Source organism: Prinia subflava, chromosome 2, assembly GCF_021018805.1.
Source record: "Prinia subflava isolate CZ2003 ecotype Zambia chromosome 2, Cam_Psub_1.2, whole genome shotgun sequence".
Taxonomy (NCBI): Eukaryota; Metazoa; Chordata; class Aves; order Passeriformes; family Cisticolidae; genus Prinia; species Prinia subflava.
Genome location: NC_086248.1, coordinates 113,284,945 through 113,307,905, shown reverse-complemented (window position 1 = coordinate 113,307,905; position 22,961 = coordinate 113,284,945). Strand labels below are relative to the sequence as shown.

Below are 22,961 nucleotides of genomic sequence, written 5' to 3'. Positions count from 1 at the left end.
TTTTGGGACAGGAACACCGTGTCTGTGTGACCCAGCTGCTGTTTTGGGAGTGTCTCTGACTTCCTCAACTTTCTCTGCCCTGCTGCTGAACTTTGTACTTCTGTAGGAGCCACAGAAGCAGCGGCTGTTTCGTCTCTGGGACAGTGCATGCTGATGTGACAGTTTCTGCAGTAGTGAGTTCACAAGAACTGCAAAGACAGGCTTTAACTTGGCTTTGGAGAATTGCCTCTGTCTTAGGCTGCTTGCAGTAAACCCATGTGGCATCTTAGAGTGACATTGCAAAAAACTGCCTTGTAAAAATGTCCTCTTCCCCAAATGTGGTCCCATCTGTTTCTGACTTGCTTTGAGAGTTTCTCAAGTCTGAAGAGTTTGCACTGCAATAAACACAGATTCCAATTTCTTTACATGCCCTTTTCCTTGCAGCTCTGTCCTGTTTTGTGCTTGAGCTGTGAAGCCTTTTCCAGTGACAGGGGCCTTTCCTAGGCAGCTCACAGGAGCTGAGTTCTGAGAAGCTAAAACCTGATGTCAGTCCAATAAAAGCTCGTGTGTTGCTTTCTCCTCCTGAGCAGGGAACTGCCTCATGGCACGAGGTGTCATTCCCTTCATGGAGCACGTGGAGTAGAGGTCAGGCTTTTTGAGCCACAGTTTAGCAGCAAGCAAACTTCCCTGTCTGAATGCACAAGAGATGGATTTGAGTTTCCCATCTGCCTCCTCCACAGGATGTTTGTGGAGGAGAAGTCAATCATGAACATCCTGGTCTGTTGAGCAGTTTCAGCAGTTCCTGCCTGATGAAAGTTTTAGTTTGTGAAAAAAAATTGTGAGGGTTAATTTCTCTTCTTTGAAGAGAAAGGTCTGATCTAGGACATCCCTTACGATCTTTGCAGTTTCAGGCCCATGTAGCCCAGTCTGTTGTATCCAGTGCTGGCCAAAAGTGAGTGGCAAGTGAGAGAAAAGACTCCTCACATAGCAGTCCTTTCCTTGAGGATTTTCTTTGCCTGCAAATGTTTGGTTCTGGGACTTCCAGAGCTGCAGGAAGTTTGTGTGGATTAGGTCCCATGGGCTCAGGGATTAACTAGAAATGCTCACAGAAGGATCAGCTTTATTCATCTGTCACTCCTGTGGCAAGGGACAGCTCTCAGAACTGGAGCCTGATGAGAATTGGTTTGCTGATGAACAGGTTTGCTTTGCAAAGCTCCAGGAAAGCACAGGCCCAGTAGGGGAGGGATGGACACATTGCAGGAGCCCTCACAGAAGGATGAGAGGCGACAGGGATCCATTGCAGCACGGGAATTTCCAGCGGGATAAACACCATGGTGAGGATGGTTCAGTGCTGTAGCAGGAGCCCAGAGAGGCTGTGGGAGGTCCTTGGACCCCCTGTCTGGACCAGACCGTGGGCTTTTGCTCTGAGTTTGGCTTTGCTTTGAGGGCTCCTGGACTGAAGGCACCCAGGGAAGGAGAACTGACAGCCATCGGTGGATCCCGGGAAGGAGTGCTCAGTTCTCCCCAGGGCTGTGTCTAACCGAGGGATCTCTTGACAGTGTGTGTTTCATTTCCCTCGCAGGGTGGTGGTGCTGGAGAGCAGGCCCACGGACAACCCCACGGCCAACAGCAACCTGTACATCCTGGCAGGGCACGAGAACAGCTACTGAGAGCTGCGGGGCAGGCGCTCGGGACGCCGGGGACTGCACACGCTGCAGCAGCCCCGCTGCAGCTCCCCCGTAATTTATTGTGAGGAAGAGGAAGAGGAGGGTCGCCTGTGGTATGGACACAGAAGCATTGCAATGCCACGGAAGTGCTTAACTTACTGTTATGTAATCTTTGTACATAGGCAGTATTTCTCAGCGGGGCTTCTCGCCGAAGCCCCGCACTGGTTCCTGTAGATAGAGGTCCTCCTGTCGAGTACAAGTGTCTTACCTGTACAGATGTAAAAGTCACTGAGGATGCAAACATTAAATCGGGGTACTGTTATGGGGACGTCTCATGTGTTTATTATAAAGTGGGATTCTAGCAACGAACATAGTACACTTAGCAACACTATTGTATTTTATTATATGTAATTTACTAATACAAGTAAATATTAACTTTTAGAAATTGTAACCAAGGCTGTAATCAGATTACAATCTTGTTTTAATTTCAATACGACACACTGGTGTTCATGTTTGCACAATGTATTGAGATGTGATGTATTTAGTCACAAAGGTAAGCTGTGACTTTGTGGATATGACTCGGGCTTCAAAGTTCCTTTATTTCCTTTATTTGGGTAGATTTCTTTGTGAGACAGACCAGTTAAACACCTGTATTTTTATATTTAATGAAAACTTTCCTTATGATTACTTCTCTATGCTTGAAAACAATACCTTCTGGATGGGTGTCAGTCCCAGACTAGTGGTACCTGGCTGTAATTCTGCAATAGGTGTTTGAATTATTAGTGTATACAAAGATGAAAAGTAGTTATTACTGTTTGTCTTACTGAATAGTTTCATATCACGATGAAAAGGAGCAACATTCCACATGGTGGAAATGGCTCGGAGATGTTGCCATGTTGACTTTTTTTTTTGGCCTTATAACCATTTTCACACTTTTCTTGATTTTAGGATGTTAACACATGGCCAAAATTTAGTTACTACCTCATTGAAACAATACAGTGGTTACTACGCATCACGGGAACTTAGTTTTGATCAGAAGTATTTTTGATTGCTATTTTCCAATGGAGTGTGTAAATGCCAAGTTTTAAGCAAAATGCACACGTTTGACTCCTTTTTTTGTATATGTTCTTTATATTTTATTGTTATAATATACACTAAAACCAAACTAAATTAAAAGTGATTTATGGCCTGCGTTATTGTTGTGCTGGGTAATGCTTTGAGATATGTTCCCTAATGTATATAATGTAAAATAAATTTTTTTAACATGTTGTTGTACAATTAGATTATCACCTGCACTGATTTTCCACGTGAGACAGAAATGGAACATACTGAGTTTTCAGTTCTGCTATTAAATGGTTGTGCCAAACACAGCAGCTGGGCGTCTCTGAATCTATCAGCAGAGGTTGCTGGAGCTCCCCTCAGTTTTGGGTTGGCATCAATGCCCTTGTGGCCTTGGGGCAGGGGGAATGTGGATTTGAGCTGTCTTTCCATATTCCACCTCGTGTGGTCTCTTCCCTCCATTTCCTGCTTTTCCCCCCTTGTTGATGGCAAAACTGCTCCTTTCTTTCAGCAGGTTTATTTTTGTGCCTGTGCTCCGGCTCAGTGCTCCTGCTGCCCCACCCTGCTCACCCTGTGGGGCAGGGTGGTGGCACAGCCCCACTGCTGAGCAGCTGCACGCTCAGGGAATGGCACAAGCTGTGCGTGTTTCACAGCACCCTTGCTGCTCTGCAGCCTCGGAGACAACAAGGGAAGGTTCCTGCTTTTTGAGGAACTGTCCTGTTGCAGGATTTGGGCTTTGTGCCACAAAACTGCCTTTCCCTCACCTCGAGCTGCTTGCCTGAGCGAGCAGGAGCCTGGGTAAATCAAAAGGTCTCCTTTGCTGGACCTGAAGCTGCCTTGAACTCAAGTTCTCTCCAGCCTGGCAATCCAGAGCTTGGGCCTTGGCCCCAAGTGACCCTTCCTACAGGGGACAAACAGAGCAGTGGCACTGGGTGTGTTACAGAAGTGCTCCTGGAGGCTGGGATCACAGGGAATGAACACTGCTTTTAGCCTTTCCTTGCCCATCTCTCCATTGCAGTGCTGCCTGCCTGTGTCACAAACTGGATCCATGACATAAAAAGGAGGGGTTCAGGTTCAAAGTCTGCATCCCACAGCCCTTAACTGAGAGCAGGGGCTGTGCCAGGGGCAGCACAGCGCCGGCTGCTGCAGCTCTGCCCCGGGAGCCGGCAGGGGCTGGGGCAGAACACTGAGCACCTGTGCTGTGTATCGGGTAATCGGGTCTGCCCTGTGGGGACACGGATGGGGATGGTGCTGAGGACAATCCTGACCTTGATTAATTGCAGCTGTGTTAATTAGCCAAGAGTGGGAACAGCCCTGCCCTCCCAGCCCTGGGGTGGTACAGAGGAGTTCGGTGCGAGGGAGGCGGCTGCAGCCTGCTGGGGGGGCTGTGAGGAGAGAGGGACAGAGAGAGCGGGAAACAGCGTGTGAGGGTCAGACAGGGTTAGGTGGCCGTGCTGGGGACAGCAAGGAGAGAGCTGGAACTGCAGAAGGAAGAGAGAAGACTTCAGAGAAAGAGCCGGAGCTGTGTGCTCGGGACAGCAGAGTCCCCGGTCAGTCTGGATGGAGCTGGGCACTCGTCCCTCACGAGTCTGCGAAAAAGAGCTGAGGCATGGAGTCTGCAGAAGAGCTGCTGGCATAAATGGACAGACGCTGAGAGATGTGGAGCAGGTCCTGGGATTGCAACAGTGAAAAGGTACGAGAGATATAGATAACAAGGTGTTGATGCTTGAAGCCCTCTGAAGGAATTAAGCACTCAGAGTGCACTATCTGTCTTGATTTCCCCACTCCCGTTTCCTTCCGGAGAGGGTCCTGATTTTTTCCTAGTGTTTCTTTTATCACTAGCATACCTGCAGAAGCTTTTCTTGTTGTCCGGCGCGCCCCTGGCGGCTCGGTGCCGTGTCCCGCTCAGCGGCGCCCTCAGGGAGCGGCCATTCGCCCTCCCGCCGCCAGGGGGCGCCCGCGGCCCGCCCGCCGCCGACGTCACTTCCCCCAGGAAGGCCGCGGCCGCGCGTGGCGGGGCGCAGGCGCGGGGGGCGCGGGGCGCCGCCGCTCCGCGCATGCGCCGCGGCCGCCGACGGAGCGGGCGAGGACGGGACCGGGGAGGCGGCGGCGCTCGCGCTCCGACCCCGCCCCTCGCGGCCCGCGCGCGACCCCCGGCCCGCCGCGCGCGCCCCCCCGCCCGCCCCCCCCCCCCCGCGAGGCGCGGCGGGGAATGCGGCAGCCGCCGCCCCCCCCCGCCGCTGCGGGCCTGCCGCCCCCGCCGGCGGCGGGGGAGCGCCGGGGCTCCCGCTGAGCGCCGCCGGCCCTCCCGCGCGGCGCCCGGCCCGCCCCGGCGGCACCATGCAGGCGCAGCCGCTGCTCTACGAGTTCTTCAGCGAGGAGAACGCGCCCAAGTGGCGGGGGCTGCTGGTGCCCGCCCTCAAGAAGGTGAGGGGCGGCCGGGTGCCCGCGCTCCGGGGGCCCGCCCGCCGGGTCCGCTGGGCGCCGGGCGGGCCGCGGGGGCCGCCCGCGCTCGGGAAGCGCCCCGGGGCCGCCGGGGCTCGGTCGGCGCCGCCTCGGTGGGTGCCCGGCGCGGAGGGGCGATGCTCGGGCAGACGGGGCCGTGTAGATAAGAACCGTGCGATGGACACCGAGTCCTGTCCCCCCTCAGCCCTGAGGGGTGCCGCTGCTGCCGCGGGTCTCCGCTGGGCTTCCTCGGTGACACGGCTGCCAATAGGGGGGATTGTTATGAGCGCCTCCTGAGAGAATTTTGGTTAATTAGTGTTCGTGTCTAATAGCTTTCAGTTAACCTTCTCTTGGTTTAAATACCTTTTTGCTGAGAAGGCTTAATCAGGACGGACGAGCAGGTCTTGCTCCCAGAGGATGGTGAGGCTTGTGCCTGTGGCGTGGAAAGAATTTATCTGGAAGAGAGGGGAAAATGGTGAGGGCTCCTCTTCCACACGCAGAAAGTAGAAGGCTTAAGAAACAAAGTTTTGTGACACTGTTACTCGGACTGCCTTCAGATTGCAGAAGTTCGTGTGGTTTAGTCGGCACGGCAGCACTTTCTGAGTGACTGTCCAGTTCCAGCGATTAGCTGCAGCTTTGGCTCCTTCCTTGGGCTGGTTGCGAGGTCTCAGGTGCTGCAGCTGTACACGTGCAGTATTTCTTCCTGATTTCCTCTTGCGGTGTGTTTTGCCTCTCTTCTCTGGGCGTGCTCTTTGAGCTCCCCAGCGCCGTGTGGCCTTGTCCAGTTCTTGGAAATCTCTTTGCTTGTCTCATCCCTAGCACCCTAATGTCTTATCCCTGGATAGTTGCTTCCTTGAAACTTCAGCACTGACCACACGACCCGCTCGTGGTGCCTGTGGGCACTGGGACACCCAGCTGCAGCCTGCCTGGAAACTGGAGCTACCCAAGGCCACGGGGAGCTTGTTCCTTTGGAGGAGGGCTTATTCCATGGTGGAGCCAATGTTTGGCAGGTTTGGAAGGAGTCTCAGTGCTGACGACTGGAGTGCATGGAATGAGGATTCAAAGCAAACAAGCATTAAAACTTTGGGATAACTTGGCATCTGAAGCACCAGATTTCTTCCCAGCGGACAAGGGATTCGTGAAATCACCCTGGATTAAAGATGCTTCCTGAAGGAGTTGGATGAATTCTGCAGTGGGAAAAGGAATTCTGGAATCTGAGGTCAGCAGAGAAGGCCAATGAGGATACCAAGGATGGCGAGCTGGCCCTGCAAGGTACAGTGTCTTGGTTTTGCTGTCCTCTGCTGTGTTTCTCTGTGTGGGCAGAGGGGTGACAGGAGTCAGGTGGGGTGAGTGCTGAAGGCTTCACACTCCAACTTGTGCCTGTCTGGCAGGTGTTGGCTCTTTTGTCCTCAGCTTTTCATGAGATCACTGCCTGTGTCCTGCCTTCTCTTGGGCTGTTGCTTCTTACTGCTGCTGTTTTTGTAGAGATGGAAATAGAGAATCTGTCAGCATTGTCACCAGCTTTGCTGGAGAGCCAAATGCTTGAGTTACAGGAAAACTAAGAGGCAGAGGAAAATGTTAAATTGTTATCTTATTGGCTTGTTCATCAATGGAGAGACTGTGTCATGTATTTTCCTAAGGTAATAGAGATGCAGATAGTTTTGAGTATCAGGTGTTCTGCCCAGATAAGGCCCCTGAAGTAATGAACCTGTCCCGGGTGGCAGCTAAACCCCTGAACCCGCCTTGAGGGGTTCAGTCCTCCCTCGTGGTTCACAGGGCAGGTGCACATGCAGCTCCCCAGCACCTGAGCTGCACCTGCAGGCCTGCTGAAGTGGAGAGGGTGACACCTTTTCCTGCTGGGGCCGAAGGGCAGGGCTGTCCTGCAGGGACACCTTGTGACTTTGCTGAATTGCCGGAGCACTGCTGTCTCAGTGGGAGACACATTTTTGGAAGCTCCTGTGTGTCCCGTTGTTGCTAGAGGAGAGCCTTTCCTTCTCTCCTGAGCTGACCAGAGGCTGACAGTCGTTCTCAGGTAGTGCCAGCAGCTGGACTCCACCTGAAGCCAGCTGCTTGTAGAGGCAGAATGGTGGGGATTTCCTGCACAGCTGCAAATCAGACTCAGTGGCTTTGTGGAGACCTGTGGTGAATTAATGGGTGCATTGAGGAGAGTGGTGTTTAAGTGAGCATTGTAGGAGCCCATGCACCAGGATGGAGAGTTTGCAGCTCTGGGGGAAAGCTGCCACACGTGGACTGAATCATTAAAATGCCATTGCCCTTTTGTAACTGGGAGCTGGCTTCTAATGCAGGGCTCAAACTACAGCCTCAGGATGGCTTTCCTAAAAAATGGGTGTTGTTGAATCACAGCAAATAGCTTTCTTTTTCCCAGTGGATTGTTTTGATTCTATTCTTTATCAAGCAGCAAACCCAAGAGTATAGAGTAAGAATAAATCTCTTCCTACATTCTTGGGAGACCATGCCTTGTGTTTCATTGGACATGGACCTTAGCAGTAGAGCTGCATTTGCAAAGAGCAGCTCTTGTACCACTGAGATCATAATGTAATCCCTTCTCTTCTGCTTCTTCTTCTTCAGATGCTGTCAAGATAGACTCCAGTGCCCTCAAATAGGAGGAAAACTTTGTCAGCTGAGATTCTTCTCTGCCTGGTCACAGTTATCTTGAGGCTGCACAAGAGGAGTGTTGCAGGGATCTTTGCTGGCAAAAGACAGTAATCATGGTGGTGAGGTACAAGAAAAAGAAGGAAGAAAGAATATCAACAGGTGTCTGAAATTGTAATTGCAAGGATGGACAGAAGGTGAGATGCTGAAGATGAAGGATTCAAGACGTTTGGAACACCAGAGGTCTTGGGTACCTGGAGACAGAGACACAGCTTGTAATGCACCTTGGAAAAGAGACCCAGGAGTGACAGCTGCCATGGGATGCCTCTGCCAGCACTGGTGTTCCTCTGCTGCTGAATTTACACACTTCATTCTGGTGATAACCCTTGGGATAGATTCTCTTGAGCATCATTCCTTGTGGCTTTATCTTGTTGATGTCCTTTGTTCATGGAGTCAGAATTTCTGTGCACGTGTGTGATGCACTTGTTCCCTGACCCGATGGTTTTCGCAGTGGGATGTTGTCACCCTTACTGATGGATTTGATGATGGAGAAAAACCAAAGAATGTTCTGCTGTTTGCATTCCTCAGGTTGTTTTGAACCAGTTGAGCAGTTAACCAGGGGTGCTGCTGGAATTGGTTGTGGTCACAGTGAGTGGACTGGTGTGGCTTGGCAGCTGGAGGGGTTTGCTCCCTCAGTGAAGGAAGCTGTTCCAGCGTGCTTCAGGGACTCCATGTGTCATCTGGACCTCTCCTGGAGCAAAGCACCTGGGAAAAGCTGCTTCAATATCACTGCAGAGTTCTCAGGAAGCTTTTGGCAAAGATATTTCTACCTGATTGTTAATGACCTGCCTCTTCACATTGGTGACAAACCAGCTGCCGCTTGCTAACTCAGAGTGGCACTTTGTACTCGTAGCATTGCTTCACACAAGATACAGAGCTTGCCTAACTCCTGGCGGCTGTGGAGGATAAAACAAAGAACCTGCTGCAGTTCAAGTCTTTACTGCTTGATGTTTTTCACCTGCCCAGTGGAGCAGTGTGATGCTGCTGCCTTTGTGAGACATCAGCAGAAGCGTTAGCAAAAACCCCAGTCCTGCATCCTTGGTGAATTGTTGCTGGAGAGTGCATCCAAGACGTTTGTATTTGGCTTCATTTACTGTGTTTTTAATTGATCAAGGTAACCAAACATGGTCAAGGTTATGAAATATCAGCAGAGATGTACAAGAATAGAAGAAGCAGCTTTTTAAGGAGTGCTGACTCTGTAAGAACACTCATCCATGCAAGGTGTACATGAAGTACTTTGTCCTGGAGTGTTTAGTGATAAGCTTGTCCAGTGGTTTTTTAGTCACTGAGGGAAAAGAAAGGATGTGTTGAGTCAAAATGAGTGAAGACTTTTGAGGGTGCTGAATTAAAAAAAATTCTTGCCAGAGTAATCTCCTCTGTTGCCAAATTTATTTCTGTGCTGGATTATTCCTACTCATAATCCATTTCCAAAGGTTTAGAGAATTTTCAGTTTAGAGAGCTAGTTACAGTCAGTCGAGTTTTATCTTCTCTGACAGTGCTTTGGAGGGTGGCTTGGCATGTTATCTCATTACAGAACTCCTTCCATGATCACTATGATGTGGTAAATACGTTGTTTTTTCCCTTTAGACCCTTTTTTCCAAGCCCTTCAGCTGTGCACAGCAGTGCTCAGCAGTGAAGTACCATTGTTCTTTAGCAGGAGTTGTTTTTTGGTTCATAATGTGACTTCTTGCCAGAATCCCAGTACAGGGGTGGTCTTGCCCAGTTATGAAAAAATAATCTGTAACCTGCAGTTGATGCTTCCTTTTTATTTCAGTTTGTTGTGTAGCTTCAGCATTTTTTTCTTTAGAACCCCTTCAGAATTGTTTCTTATTTTTATGCTGTTTTCTGAAGCTGCTGGAGCTTCTGCTGCTCCTGATGTGCTCGGGTCAGATATTGTTCTCTGAAGCTGCAGGATTCATCTCTGGTGTGCTCTGTACTTAACAGAACAACTGTGAACCTGATTGTGTTGGTTGTTAATGATGATTTGGGAGGAGAAAGCTGGTGTTTATGTAAAGTGAAGTTGCTTGAAGTAGTCTCTGGAGCCAGATTTTTCATCCCCAGTTGAAAGTTTTCAGTTCACCAGCAGCCTGTTAGGCTTTTTCTCAGGGCCCCTGAGGAAAAGGTGACTGGAAGCTGTTGCTGAGGATGTATCACTCAGATTGTTAAATTCACTGTTCTCCCTTTCTTACCTGTAATCCTTTCTGATGCTGTTGAGTGTCACTCCAGACTGGGGTTTGGGTCAGCTTGTGATCAGCCTAGCGGTGCTTGTGTTGGAACTGTTGGGAGACCAAGCCTGTGTCTAACCTGACACTGTTTGATCTGCAATCCTTTACATGAAACGTTTCTCAGGGTTTGGTTTAAAGTTCCTACTGCTTCCCTTGTGGGAATGTTTATATTCTAATTTATTATGGAGAGTTTGGGGAAAAAAAAGGGGTTGAGAAGACTATATAAAACAAGCTGCTATGGGTTATACAGTAAAGATCAGCTGTATTTGTATCATACATTAATCACTTCATTCTGTGTTCTTGCTTTTGTTGACTTTTTCTGCCAGTTTAGATTTATGGCTGCCTAATTTTTAAGCTCTTGCTGTTCCTGATAGGAATTCTTTGCTTTTGTAGATTTTAAGGGAAGAGGACAAAAAATGCAGGGAGAAAAAAAAGCCAAGTGTTCATATTGTAGGATTTTTCCTTAAGTGTTACAATTTTTTTTTCTTTTAAAGCTGGCACTGTTTGTCTCTGCTCATGTTCTTAAGCAGATCCTGAAAAGCTGTTCAAGAAATGCTGGCTCTGCTTATGTTTAAATAAAGAAAACTCTGGTCATTTCTCTTTTGAGAATTAGGAAAGATTGACAAGATTGGATATTCAAAAAAGTGAATACATGAGTGAAAACAGCCATGGTGGCAGGGATTTGTAGCTGATGTAGGTTGTATTTGCCCTTTGGAATTTGTTGGGGTATTTTGAAGATTTGAAGCTTCTTTTAAAAGTTTTGAAACTGTTTTTTTAGTAATTTCCCTTATCATAAGTTAGACGTTTTATTGTGTGTGTAGGAGGGAAGGGAACGGTTCTGTCATTATTTAAGGGAGAGGTGAAGTGTTGAGATAAGAATCTGATCTAAACATCACAACACTTGAGAAGTTGTTAGTCTGTTTTTATCAGGTGTTTTCCTGAGTAGGATTGAAGGATCTGGTGGGATTCAAGCCATACTCCCCCTCTTCAAGAGTGATAAGGCAGGGTGGCCCAGGTTTTTTAATTTAAAATGGGAGATGGCTTTATGAGAAAGATGGAAAGCCCCTGGTAATTTGATCTTCTCTTTTTTTTTCTGAAACTCATCATGTGATGGTTTATGCTTACAGATGTTCCCATTTCTTGTCTTCTCTTACCAAATCTTGCATCTTACCCAGCCTTGCATCACGCCTTACACTGGGACTTGCACTGAGCACGCTGTGCCATTCCCAGTGTGAGCCTTTGGGTGCTCCAGCAGTGCAGAGACTGGGATTACACATTTCTGTGATGGCTGTGCAGCTCCCTGTGCTGCACTTTCCCTGTTCCTCTGCTTGTTTTCTGTTGTGCCCTTGCATGACTTTGAACCCTGGCTGATACTGAGTCTCCCGTAGCAGTGAGGGTTATTTGCCATCTCCCTGGTACAGATAAGCTGTGCTGGCAGGCCAGTGGCAGCTCCTGGTGCTTTCTTCTGCCAGGGTGGGTGCTGTGTGGAAGTGGAGCTGGGCAGTGGCCTTTGGGAGGGATGGTGTCACTGCTCCCAGAAATGCTGAGGGAAAAGCTCTGAGACTTTTACCTCCTGAGCTCGCAGTGCCTTATCATTGTTGACTCTGTTGGGGCTGACTGTGGATAATGTCTCAGGTGATGGCCTGGCGTGGTGTTTTTGTTTGTTTGTTCTTATCCTTACAGGCTCTGTGTCACAGACCAAAGGAGCTGTAATGAGGTTATTAAAGTCTGCTCTGTTTTCTGAGTAAAGGAGAAAACAGAGCTGCTCTTCAGCACTCGGGTTCATCGTGCTCTGTGTTTTTACTGTATTTTAAATTTGGTAATTTAACACTTCTTGAAATACAAAGTGCTGGAGTATAATCCAGGCAGACTGTAATACAAATTTGTTCAGTGCTGCTTTAAAAATCCCACACATTAAAGGCAGCATCTCCCAGACAGCTCAGATCAGCTCTGCTCTTGAAGAGAACACTTTGGCAGGTCTGTAATTTCTGGTGTTGAGGTGTTCCAGGCTGGTACAGTATTTCAGAGTCAGTGTTTGAATTGTAAATAGTGTTTGGCACTGCCTGGCATGCTGTTATTCGTGTAGCTCCACAAACACACTCCAGCTGTGCACAGCCAAGTTCTCAGGAAAAGTGAAACTGTTGGCATAATCAAAATAGTTGTGTTAGCTAGTCAAATGGAGAGGAGTTCTTCTGTTCTATTTTTGCCAGACTCCTTTAAAGTGTAAAAAGCAGTGACTTCTGGAGGTGTTTTTCAAGACCTGCTGAATAAGGGTGTGCAACCTGCCAGAAGCCCAACGCGTGATCCAGCGTATTTGAATCTCACAGCAGTTCAGTGAGCACCAGGACTGTGCCCAGACATGAAGCCCTCAGAATAATGAGGGCCTTAGCAGGCAGGTGGATTTGTTTGAGGCTGTTGCATGTTTGAACTTCATAACATTTGGTTCTTGCTGTAACTGCAAACAGGAGTGAAGACTCAGGTGTGAAATGAAAGAATTACGGCAGCACTGTTTGAATGTAGGCACGGGTTTAACATTTGGATGAGGCAGATTGGTGGGGTTTGCTTCAGAGTTGGCAGGCTCTGGTTTTAGTGACTGAGAGAACTGAGGGCATTTTGAGTTGTGTGCAGGGGAACAGTGAAATAACTGATGAAACTGGGGCTTGACAGCTGCATTGTGAAGGTCAGCACTCAGCTTGCTCTGGCACAGTATTTGCCATCGGTGTAGGACTGAGATTCAACTGTCTGGTTCAGCTCTGAAGCACTCAGCTTTGTGTACCTGGAATTTAGGATGGTTAAACTGTGCTGATTTGTGGACTACAGAAGTGCAAAGGAAAAGAATGCCTCAGGTTTCAGGAGTTCATGGCTGTGTGGAAGAAAAATGGAAGGAGCAAGGGGGATTGTTCCTTGCTGAATTTGCACCAGTAAGAAATTAGACACACTTATGACATACAAGTGAACACCAAATTTTCACAATCTCTCAGCTGCCCTTAATGCCAAGGCAACACCATGGCCTTTTTTGAAGTGGTGTTTTTTTTTTTTTTTATTTTACTGTAGAGGCTGACATACTTAAAAAAAAACCCCAAAAAACTATGGAAACAAACTTCTAAGCCAATTTGATGAGTTCTAACTGAGAACGGATTACATAATTTGAAATAATAAATGCTGCTGAAATTGTTGTTTCTGCAGTGTGCTCTGTGGGAAATGTTCTGTATTTCATTATTATGGATTGTGTCGAAGGGGAAAAGGAAAACCCCCACTGCTGAAACCTCTTGCAAAAACAGTGGTTAAAGAGCTAGTGGAGAGAGATAAGTATATGCATAGGCTTTAAAAGTTTCCTAATTGCACTGCTAAGCACAGTTATTAATTAACCATTTTCTTGACATTAAATATAATTTATAGTGATTGGAGTGCATAAAGCATTCGAGGTTTATATTTCTGTCAGGTGTGAGTGTTTCACTCAGGTTTGTCTGGTGGACCTTAACAGAGCTACAGTGTTGTATTTTTCTGGGCTGTTTCCCTTGGGTTTTGTCATTTATTTTTTTTTTTTCTGCAAGTAAAGCACGTGGTTTGGGGAAAAGCAAAACTCAAAGCTTGAAATCTTCTCTTTCCCCTAGGTTCAGGTGCAAGTCCATCCTAAACTTTCCTCTACTGAAGATGCACTGCAGTATGTGGAGGAGCTAATTCTTCAGTTGTTAAATATGTTGTGTCAAGCTCAACCAAGAAGTTTTCTGGATGTAGAGGTACAGAGAACACTTATTACAAATGTTATTACAGATAATTTGACCTGTTACATGAAAGCTGCTATATTAATCATTTCACAATGCAAAATGGAACGCAGTAATTATGCCTCTTTATGTAGCAGAACTGTCTGCATAAAGCCTGCTGGGTTCCCCAATAGCTCATTTTCCCATCAATTGAATTGGTTGTTCAATGCACAGCAAAATTGTCTGTGAGCTGTATTACTTTTTAATAGATGGTGAGTGTAAATTTTGTATATAAAGCTGGCTGGTTCCTTTGAAAAGATCTTTTTTCCCCCCACTGATACTGTGTGCAAACTACAGCTGCTTAGTCTGAGGCTCTGTGCTGCTTTCTCAGCAGGGTAATTTAGGCTGATATATTCCCTGCTGTCCCAGAAATTAAAACAAAAATCCTTCAGTCACTTTTTCAGAAAGAGTTTAGGAGCACATCTTTCCCCTGTACAGAGACCTCATCTCTTGAAAACTGCCTTTCAAAGTTCTACAACCTTAATGTTTGAGAACTTTGAAAATTGGGTCTTACCTTTACAGCATAGTATTCTGTCACTTTTTTGTTGTTGTTAGGACGTTGTTGTTTGTGTACTTGTTCCTGTACCAGCCCTCTGTAAGTGGTCATTAACTTCACCTTCCTCATTTCATGGTTACTCAAACAGCAGCAATATTTACGTAAGCGAGCACTTGCAACTGAAACAGTCAGTGGGAACTGTGGTCTGAGAAAATAAAGTGTGAGGTTGTGTGAGAAAATAAATTTCTGGCATCTGTGAATACTAGGGCTACAAAAAAAAAAAAGGTGGAGCTTTTGATCCTCCAGAGACCCGTGTGTGAGTTCCAGCAGGAGAGTGGTTCAGTGCATGGGGGAGTGCAGGTGTCCTCAGGAAAGAGTAAATAAACTGGGCTGTGTCTGGCCCACCTCTGGCCTGAAACTGGTTTAAAATGTGTGGATGATGTTGGGCATTTTCTTCTCCTGTTGTGTTCTTTGCCATCATCAGAGCAGTTTGCACGTGTACAGACTGGGCTGATCAGTCTGCAAAACAAAAAGCTTGTTGTCATTTCATGCAGTGACCATCCTGCACAGGGGATAAAGTGCTAGGGGAAAATATAGTCAGGTGTTTAAATGCTGAATTTCCAGGTGTGCACAGGGGGAGCAAACTGTGCCTTCAATTGCAGCTTAATTCTTAAATTTTGAGCACTAGATAATTCTCTGATAATGACACTCTGAGACAGCCTTATGAACATAGTGAGCAGCGTGTACCAAAATGATAACATTTCCTCACCTTGTGTAAGCTTTTATAGTTGAAATGCAAATATTAGCAACCATTTCTTTGTTAAGTAACAGAAAGCAGTTTGATAACACAGTTGCATTGCTGAGATGGTTCAGATGGTGCATTTACCCCTTGGCCACGTTTTCTTGTCCTCAGGATCGTGTTCAGAAGAGTTTCCCCCACCCTATTGATAAGTGGGCAATAGCTGATGCCCAGTCTGCCATTGAGAAGAGGAAACGAAGGAATCCCTTATCCCTGCCAGTAGAGAAGATCCATCCCTTGTTAAAGGTGAGCACTGGTGCAATCTCACTTTCAGAACGTGGTCAGAGCTCAGCCCCTCTGTTTCTGCAGTGTCTGTGTGCTGCTGTGAACCAAAAGAGTTAGAAATGTCTGTTTGTTGCACAGTTAATGGAAGGGACTTATTTCTGAGGAAAAATCACTCCGTTCTCTCTTGCACAAACAAGGCCAAGAACCTGCTGTATAACTTTCATTGTTTGTTTCATTTTCCATGGCTAAGAAAACACTCAAAAACTCGTGGAAATAGCCCTAGATGTGTAAGAGAGGTTTCTGGGACAGTCTGTTGGCTCTTGGCACTTGTACATTTGATAGAGCAGCATCTCCAATGGCACTGGTTCTTCTCTAGGCTACACACTCCCGTGTTTCTATTCCTAAAACAGATATGTGGTGAATCTTCATTGAGCAGGGGCTTAAGCTTGCTTACTGGTTTGAGTTGTAATCTACAGTGTCTGTTTTATTACCTGAATAACAATGGAATGCCTTTTTGGTTTTTTTTCTTTTCTTTTTTTTGTTCCTTTTCAGGAAGTTCTAGGCTACAAAATTGATCACCAAGTGTCTGTTTACATAGTAGCAGTATTAGAATACATTTCTGCAGACATCTTGAAACTGGTTGGGAATTATGTGCGGAATATAAGACACTATGAGATCACAAAACAAGATATTAAAGTAGCAATGTGTGCTGATAAGGTAAGCCCAGCTCTGGTTTGTCGAGTTAACAAACAACTAAAGCTGTAGGCAATTTGGAGAGGACAATGTCTTTTTCTTAGTGAGTACATGGAATGTTGTACCTTCCAAGAAGAAGTTAGTGCCATAAAATATGGTTCCAGTAATGGAACAAAACTACCAGAAAGCTAATTGAGCTTATGAAGTTCTTACTTGTGCTTAGATACTTAAGTCTCTCTTTCTCTTGATTGCATCTGCCTAATGTCAGCAACATGTGAACACTTTAAAAATGCGTTTAAAAATGGGCAAGCCAGTGCTCACTGCAGGTAGATCCCAGGCTTCTGAGCATGGTCGTTTGTTAACTCCTGGTAAAGCTAAGGCTGGAAAGCCAAAATGTGCCCATCTTTTGACTTCACACAGTGTAGTGTGATCAGAAACTTAGATTGTGCACTGCTGATTCAGAGCAAGAGAACTCAGCTAAGTGCTAATTGCTTTTGTGTACTTTTTAAATTGTAATTAATTTTAGGACCACGTTCTTGGAAAGATGCCTGGGCTGGTCTAAGTGACTGGGAGTCTTCAGAAATTGCCACTGCAAATAATGACTTGCAAATTGATATCAATGGATATTGGTTTTGTAATGCTCAGCTGATTGCAGAATGATAATTCATAAATCTTGTTGCTGATCAGTCTGATTTCATGAGAGTAATAGGTTTTCTTTGTTGGTAACTCACTGGTCAATCTTGAAAGGGGGTTCTCATGTTGTGGATCTCCCTCTCTTTGCTGCCTAGGTATTAATGGATATGTTCCATCAAGATGTAGAAGATTTAAGTGCACTAACTTTATCTGATGAAGAACCCTCCACCTCAGGGGAGCAAACCTATTATGACCTAGTGAAGTCATTTATGGCAGAAGTCCGACAATATATAAGGGAGCTGAATCTCATTATCAGAGTTTTTAGAGAGCCATATGCCTCCAACTCCAAACTGTTCTCATCTCATGTAAGTACTGTGCAAACCACAAACACAACAAGCACCTACAGGCCTGCAATTTTAAGATGTCACTGTTCTTTGCCATGTTTCAATAATGTACATTTAATATATTTATATGTGTTCATTATTTTAAAAATACATTTTATGATCTTACATAAATCACAGGAAAAGTGCATTATAAAATGATTGGAAAATCTTGTTCTATGTGAGGAAGTTCTTGACTTTCAGAGCAGAGCAGTTTGCACGTTTGACTTCTGTCTTGTTTTGTTGCTCTTTGCAGGATGTGGAGAATATCTTTAGTCGTATATCAGACATCCATGAACTCAGTGTGAAGTTACTGGGCCACATAGAGGACACTGTGGAAATGACAGATGAAGGCAGTCCTCACCCACTAGTAGGCAGCTGCTTTGAAGATATGGCAGAGGTAAGAGAATGGGGTTGGAGGGTTTGTTTGTTTGTTTTTGCTGTTCACATTTTAATACTTGCAATTAGATCTCTGTCCAGCTGGCTTTCTTCAGTTTGAGGTCTCTTTTTCCAGCCTCACTTCAGTAATGAAGGGACTGTCAGTTTTAAAAAGTGCTCTCATCTTTTTGGTCTCCAAATCTCAGCTTTCAGTGGCTGTATAAAGTTCAGAGAGCAGAGGTGAACAAACCTCAGCAACACTGATGAGGAGGTTCCTGTCAAACTAGAAACACATTCCTGTTAGGGAAAGTGGGGCTGGCAGGTCTGTGTAGAACCTGAGACCACATCTGGTGTGCTGTGTGTGGTTTGGGGCTCTCTGGCACAGGAGAGGCAGGGTGGGCTTGTAGTGAAGGTTGCCATGATGATGAAGGGGCTGAGACCCACGGTGCACAAAGAGGGTTTGTTGGTTCTTGAGAGGCTGAAGTAGATCTTACTGCTGTCTTGAGTTACCTGAAGGGAAGGTGTGAGCATGGCCAGGGCAGATTCCTCTCCGTTGAGAACTGTGAGGTGAGCGAGAGGACGTGAAAATGGCAAAAGGATTAATTCTCACTAGATGCTGAGGGGAGGGGGAGAAATGTGCAGTGAGAACAGTTGGACTTTGGGATGGGCTGCCCAGAGAGGTTTGATGCCTCAGTTCTTGGAGTCAAACTCAGCAGGATGAGACCCTGAGCATTCTCAGCCAGCTTGAATGATGCCTCTGTCTTTGGCCAAAGCATTGGACCAGTTCACTTCCAGAGAGCTCTTTTGGACTGATGTAATCTGTGGGTCTGTACATTTAAAAGTGTGGATTCTTCTCTACAGGTGTTTTGGGAAAAGTGTGCAGAAAAGTCTCTCCTATGTAGGATATGTATTTTCTGTAAGAAACGTGGAACTTTAGCTGTTCTGGGACTCTGTGATTGTAAAATTATTCTTCATCTCTTTTTAGGAACTAGCATTTGATCCATACGAATCATATGCACAAGATATTTTGCGTCCTGGGTTTCATGATCATTTTCTAAGTCAGTTATCAAAGCCAGGAGCAGCATTTTATTTACAGGTAACTTGCCTTTAAATAGGACATGTTGTTGTTATTACTGTTGTATTTGCATTGTCTTGTTGCTTCCATGTGTTGTTTTAAGGCTGAAACTTATTTTGTTTCCAGTCAATAGGTGAAGGCTTTAAAGAAGCTGTTCAGTATGTTCTACCCCGGCTCCTCCTCGCCCCTGTTTACCACTGTCTTCATTATTTTGAACTGCTAAAAGTAAGAATATTGTGTAAATCTGATGTGTTTGGGGGTTTTTTCATGGTTCTCAGTGTTGAGAGCTTTGTGTGCTCAGTTAGGTGCAAAATCTTTTACTAGAATGTGAATAATAAAACTGCTGTGGTGAGAGAAGAGCAGGCAGTGTGCTCTGCAGTTGGATGCCATAATTAACTGAGTATCAGCTGATAATTATTTCTGCTGAATAATCTATCAGTCTAGAAAGCAGTGGAGATCTGCACACTCATATTCTTGGAATGATTGTTTCCACAGTGCTAGGAGATGGTGGCACGTGGCTGTATTACAGAAAAAGCCTTGCTCAGGTTGTTACTTTGTATATTTGAAATCACAGCACAATTCCCCTTCAGAATTCATTTTATTTTACTAAGAGCTTTGGTGTTCCTGCAGTGCACATCTCCTGGGGTTGTAAAGGTGATATCTTTCCTTCAAAGGGAAGGCTTGGTTAATATTTGTACTTGGGCTATTTGTGATTAGACCTTGCATTGATAGGGTAACAATAACATACACATGTAATAGCTGCAGAATGTTTTTCTGGGTCACTTATCAGTATTGCATAATGATCTTTAAGGAGTGTAAAGCATTTTGAGGAAAACTTTCCAGTAGGATCTTCTTTTGAGTTTAATAGAAATTCATAAGGCATTCGGTGTTCCAAACAAGTATTTATGGAAATTTAGATGAGAAGTAAAAAAACCAAACAAAACCAGAATGAAAAACCAAAACAATTTCAAGAAATCTGTTGTGTTTCCTTGAATGTTTGGTTGGTTGTCTTTGGATAAGCCAGTAGTTCATCTTCCAACCTAAGTGTCCACAGTTGTAACTCCATTTTTACTGATTTAGATCTGCATGTCCACCTTTGGCATGCAGCATTATATAATGTGCTTTTTGAAAAATTCTGGGGTGTGTGCTTGATGTGTTTGTCTCATTCATGGGTTTGGTCTGGCTTTGGACATGTTTAAAACATGAAGCATTTCCTTGGAAGGGAGGTTTGCCACAGCTTGTTTGCATTTTGTAGGATAAAGTCGTGTACAGTTAAAGGTTCCTCTGCTCACACTGCTGTCACACAGTCTCAAAATGCAATACTGCAGGCATGTCTCTGAATAATCAAGTTAAAAACGCCGTGAACGTGGGCCTCTGGTTAGGAAGAGGCAAAATATTGGCAAAGTAGTGTGTGGAAAATACATTTGATTTCTCTTGGCTATAGACACACTTAAGGATGGAGAGGTTAGCATTTATCTCTGAGCTGTGTTGTATAATGTTGCATATTTTGAAGTAATCTGGTTAAAATGTGTTTCAGTTACATTCTAACTATGCAGACTACAAAAAAAAAGAGTAAATTTCTATTCACTAAAGGCTATCCTGTTTAGAAACTGAATCCCTCCTGAAGTTGGACAGGGCACCAGGAATGCACAAATGCATATTCTAGTTTTAGCTGAATCCTCTTGCTGTTACATTGTTGGGTAATTAGCATAGGACTAAGAGCTGTGTTTTCCTTCAACCAACCTGAAAGTCCTCAAACTTTTATACAGTTTTTTCTGTATGAAACAGCAGCTTTGTGTGAAACTGCACTTTCTGCAGATGTTCAGATAATAAATGAGCTTTTCTAAATCATAGAATCATAACTGTGACCTTTAGTAATTGAAGAAAGAGGTTTTCAAGACCTTTGATTTGAATTGGGCCCTGTTTCAAGTGCTGCACATTTGTATCCCTGTATGATACTCTTTCATTGGGTGAAGAGATTACTTTAAAGTTCTTTTTTCCCCAATTAGAAATGCTGCAAAGCATATATAAACTTGGCTTAGATAAAACAGCATATTCTGGGAAACAGGAGAACTTTGTGTGGTTGGGATTATTTTAAGCCAAGTGTAGACTTGAGTCCTGTGATTTATGAATGGTAACCTATTGTCTCTTTGCTAATATAGTTTAATTGGAATTCTATCTGTAATGTAGTGAAAATCTCAGGATGCTTTCATTTTACAGCAGCATCTATTATGTTCCATTTCTTTTTTTCCCAACTTTGTTCTTAGATGATAAATAACATTTCAGGTTTACTGGTTGGCAATTGAGCTCAAATAGAAATATTCCTCAGTTGAACCTTTTCCTCTTCCATTTTCACCACACTAATGGTAAAAATAATAATTCTGGTTTGGCGAGGTCTTTCAAGATAACCTCTCCTTTTCCCAGTTGTTGTTACTGTTGTTATTATGTTTTTGGTATTATTTTGGTATCATTGTTGGTATTAAATTTGTTACATGTTGCTGAAGAAGGCACAAGGTGGTAAAATGCTAGTTTAGGACTACAGTGTTTCAGCTTGATCCCCAAAGTTTCTTGCTGTGTGTTTTATTGGGCAGCTCATCCCAAAGTATTTTGGGCTTTGACTTCACTTGGATTGTCAGCCTTGTTTCACTCAGTGTCCTGTTCCAGAGTGTAACAAATGGAGTGAATTTGGTTTGCAGTCCTATCTGCAAGTGGTGTAACCCAGCCCAGGGTGGAGAATCAGAGTCTTAATCAGCTGAACTTTGTCAGTCTGCAAAGGTTTTGCAGTATCTGCAGTTACAGATTGTTGTCTCACACACTGTCTGGACTGCTCGTCTTCAGTAGAACACTGTGAGGTTTAATTTGCAAAGTATCCTTTAATTGCTGTTAAAACCAGTAAATCACAGATTTGAAGTAGCTGTGAATTATTTTAAGAAAGTGTTCACTCAATATCAGCACAAGATTTTACTTTCTGAAATCACTCTTTCTCAGTGCTTCTTTCCAAAGGCAGTAACTTGTATGCACAATACCATTTGAGATAAAATAACCAGCAGAACTGTTCCTGTTTCCATCTCTTTGTGTGTGTAACTGCAGCTGTGGATGACTTCTATCCCCTGGAGATGAGGTGCAGTTCCAGGTCTCTGTGACAGGAGATGCTTTGTGTGGCAAAGAAAATGTAGCTTGACCAAACTTGCTCATGTGTGATAAGGGCTGCACAATATCTTTGGGTGTTTCTTAGGAGAAAAGGCTGGGATGATGTAAAATTTGGTCTGAAGTCTAAGAAAACATTTCCTAGAATAAGACAGTAGGTAAAAAATGTAAGAAACTTCATATTGTTGGGCTAGGAAGACTTGTATTACAACTGGAATGTTGTAAAGGTACAGGAGTTGTCATGTGGTAGCAGCTGGAGTAGATACAGCCAGGTGAAATGAGGAAATGAGATTCTGTATTTATTTCTTGCTTGTGGGGTTTCACTGACAATATTTCTATTTCTTTTCTCCTTTAAGTGCTAGTGGGTTCATGCCTTAAGTCACTTGTGTGTTCATCACCAAAACAGAGAAGTTTATAGGGGAAAATAAAACTTTGTCACATATTTGTGTGGTGCACTTTTCCCAGAAACTTGGTTATTTTTAATCAAACTGTTTGGTCCTTAATTTTCTTTCTAGCTGTGGCACTTGTTGATGCATTTCCCGTGCTTGTATCAGATGAATCTGTGCACATGGGTGTCACTTCATTTGTCAGTGATTTATGTCATCTGTTGTGGAGCTGTAATGGGGCTGCATGTTTTGCTTTATAGGGTTTTTTCCTTATACACAGGATGTATCTAGGATTTTGAGAAGCAAATGTCTCTTTCCAGGAAATTTTATAATAATTTCTAATAATCTCCTTTCCTTTCTAAATACCTCTGAGAATATGTTTTCTATTATCCCTCTAAAATTGCTTTTCTGCAAAAACTGGATGAACTATAACAGAAGTGAGCATAAAATGTTCCTTGTGACCCTTTGCCTTACAGTCCTCCGTGGCACTGGAGCTGTGCCAGTCAGTGCTGCTGCACCTGGAACAGCAAATGCTGTCCTTTGGTCCCTGGGGCAGGAGTGGGATGTCACAGGCCAGGCTCCTTTGGGAAGCCAAGCGAAGCCTGTCCTGAGCTCCAGAGCTGGCACGTGTTTAACCACACGGTTCCAAAGTCTGGATGTGTTCATTTCCAGTCCCTCCTCCAGGAACACCAGCCTGGCAAAGGCTCTGCAGTCCTGGGGGAGCTGGAAGGTCTGGTGCCACTTTCAGTGGCTGATGGCAGAGAGCTCCTCAGCTGCCAGGGCAGCAGCTTGTGCTGCACACCCCAGGCCAGGCTCCCCTGGAAATGGATGGGTCCTACAGGGACTTGCACAACTTTTCATCCTTTTTTTGCCCCACTGAAGGGAAGTTTTGACAAAATCCACCAAGGACTGAATGTCAAGAAGCTTATTTTAGCTT

The 22,961-nt window shown here is 45.0% G+C and overlaps 2 protein-coding genes across 6 annotated transcripts in view; both read left to right on the top strand.

The window, feature by feature from the left end:
* MAP4K3 (mitogen-activated protein kinase kinase kinase kinase 3) overlaps positions 1-3,012 on the top strand; it is a 58,544-nt gene extending 55,532 nt beyond the window's left edge. For all 5 annotated transcript variants that reach the window (XM_063391696.1, XM_063391694.1, XM_063391693.1 and 2 more), the window contains one exon: positions 1,562-3,012. In XM_063391696.1, the coding sequence (XP_063247766.1) occupies positions 1,562-1,649 (88 nt within the window). In that variant the 3' untranslated portion in view covers positions 1,650-3,012. The remainder of the gene's footprint in view (positions 1-1,561) is intronic.
* Positions 3,013-4,943: 1,931 nt separating this feature from the next.
* The window catches only part of SOS1 (SOS Ras/Rac guanine nucleotide exchange factor 1), a 41,222-nt gene continuing 23,204 nt past the window's right edge, over positions 4,944-22,961 (top strand). The window contains exons 1-8 of the mRNA XM_063391692.1: positions 4,944-5,132; positions 13,663-13,788; positions 15,222-15,353; positions 15,885-16,049; positions 16,814-17,023; positions 17,295-17,438; positions 18,402-18,512; positions 18,618-18,716. Of these exons, the coding sequence (XP_063247762.1) occupies positions 5,046-5,132; positions 13,663-13,788; positions 15,222-15,353; positions 15,885-16,049; positions 16,814-17,023; positions 17,295-17,438; positions 18,402-18,512; positions 18,618-18,716 (1,074 nt within the window). The 5' untranslated portion in view covers positions 4,944-5,045. The remainder of the gene's footprint in view (positions 5,133-13,662; positions 13,789-15,221; positions 15,354-15,884; positions 16,050-16,813; positions 17,024-17,294; positions 17,439-18,401; positions 18,513-18,617; positions 18,717-22,961) is intronic.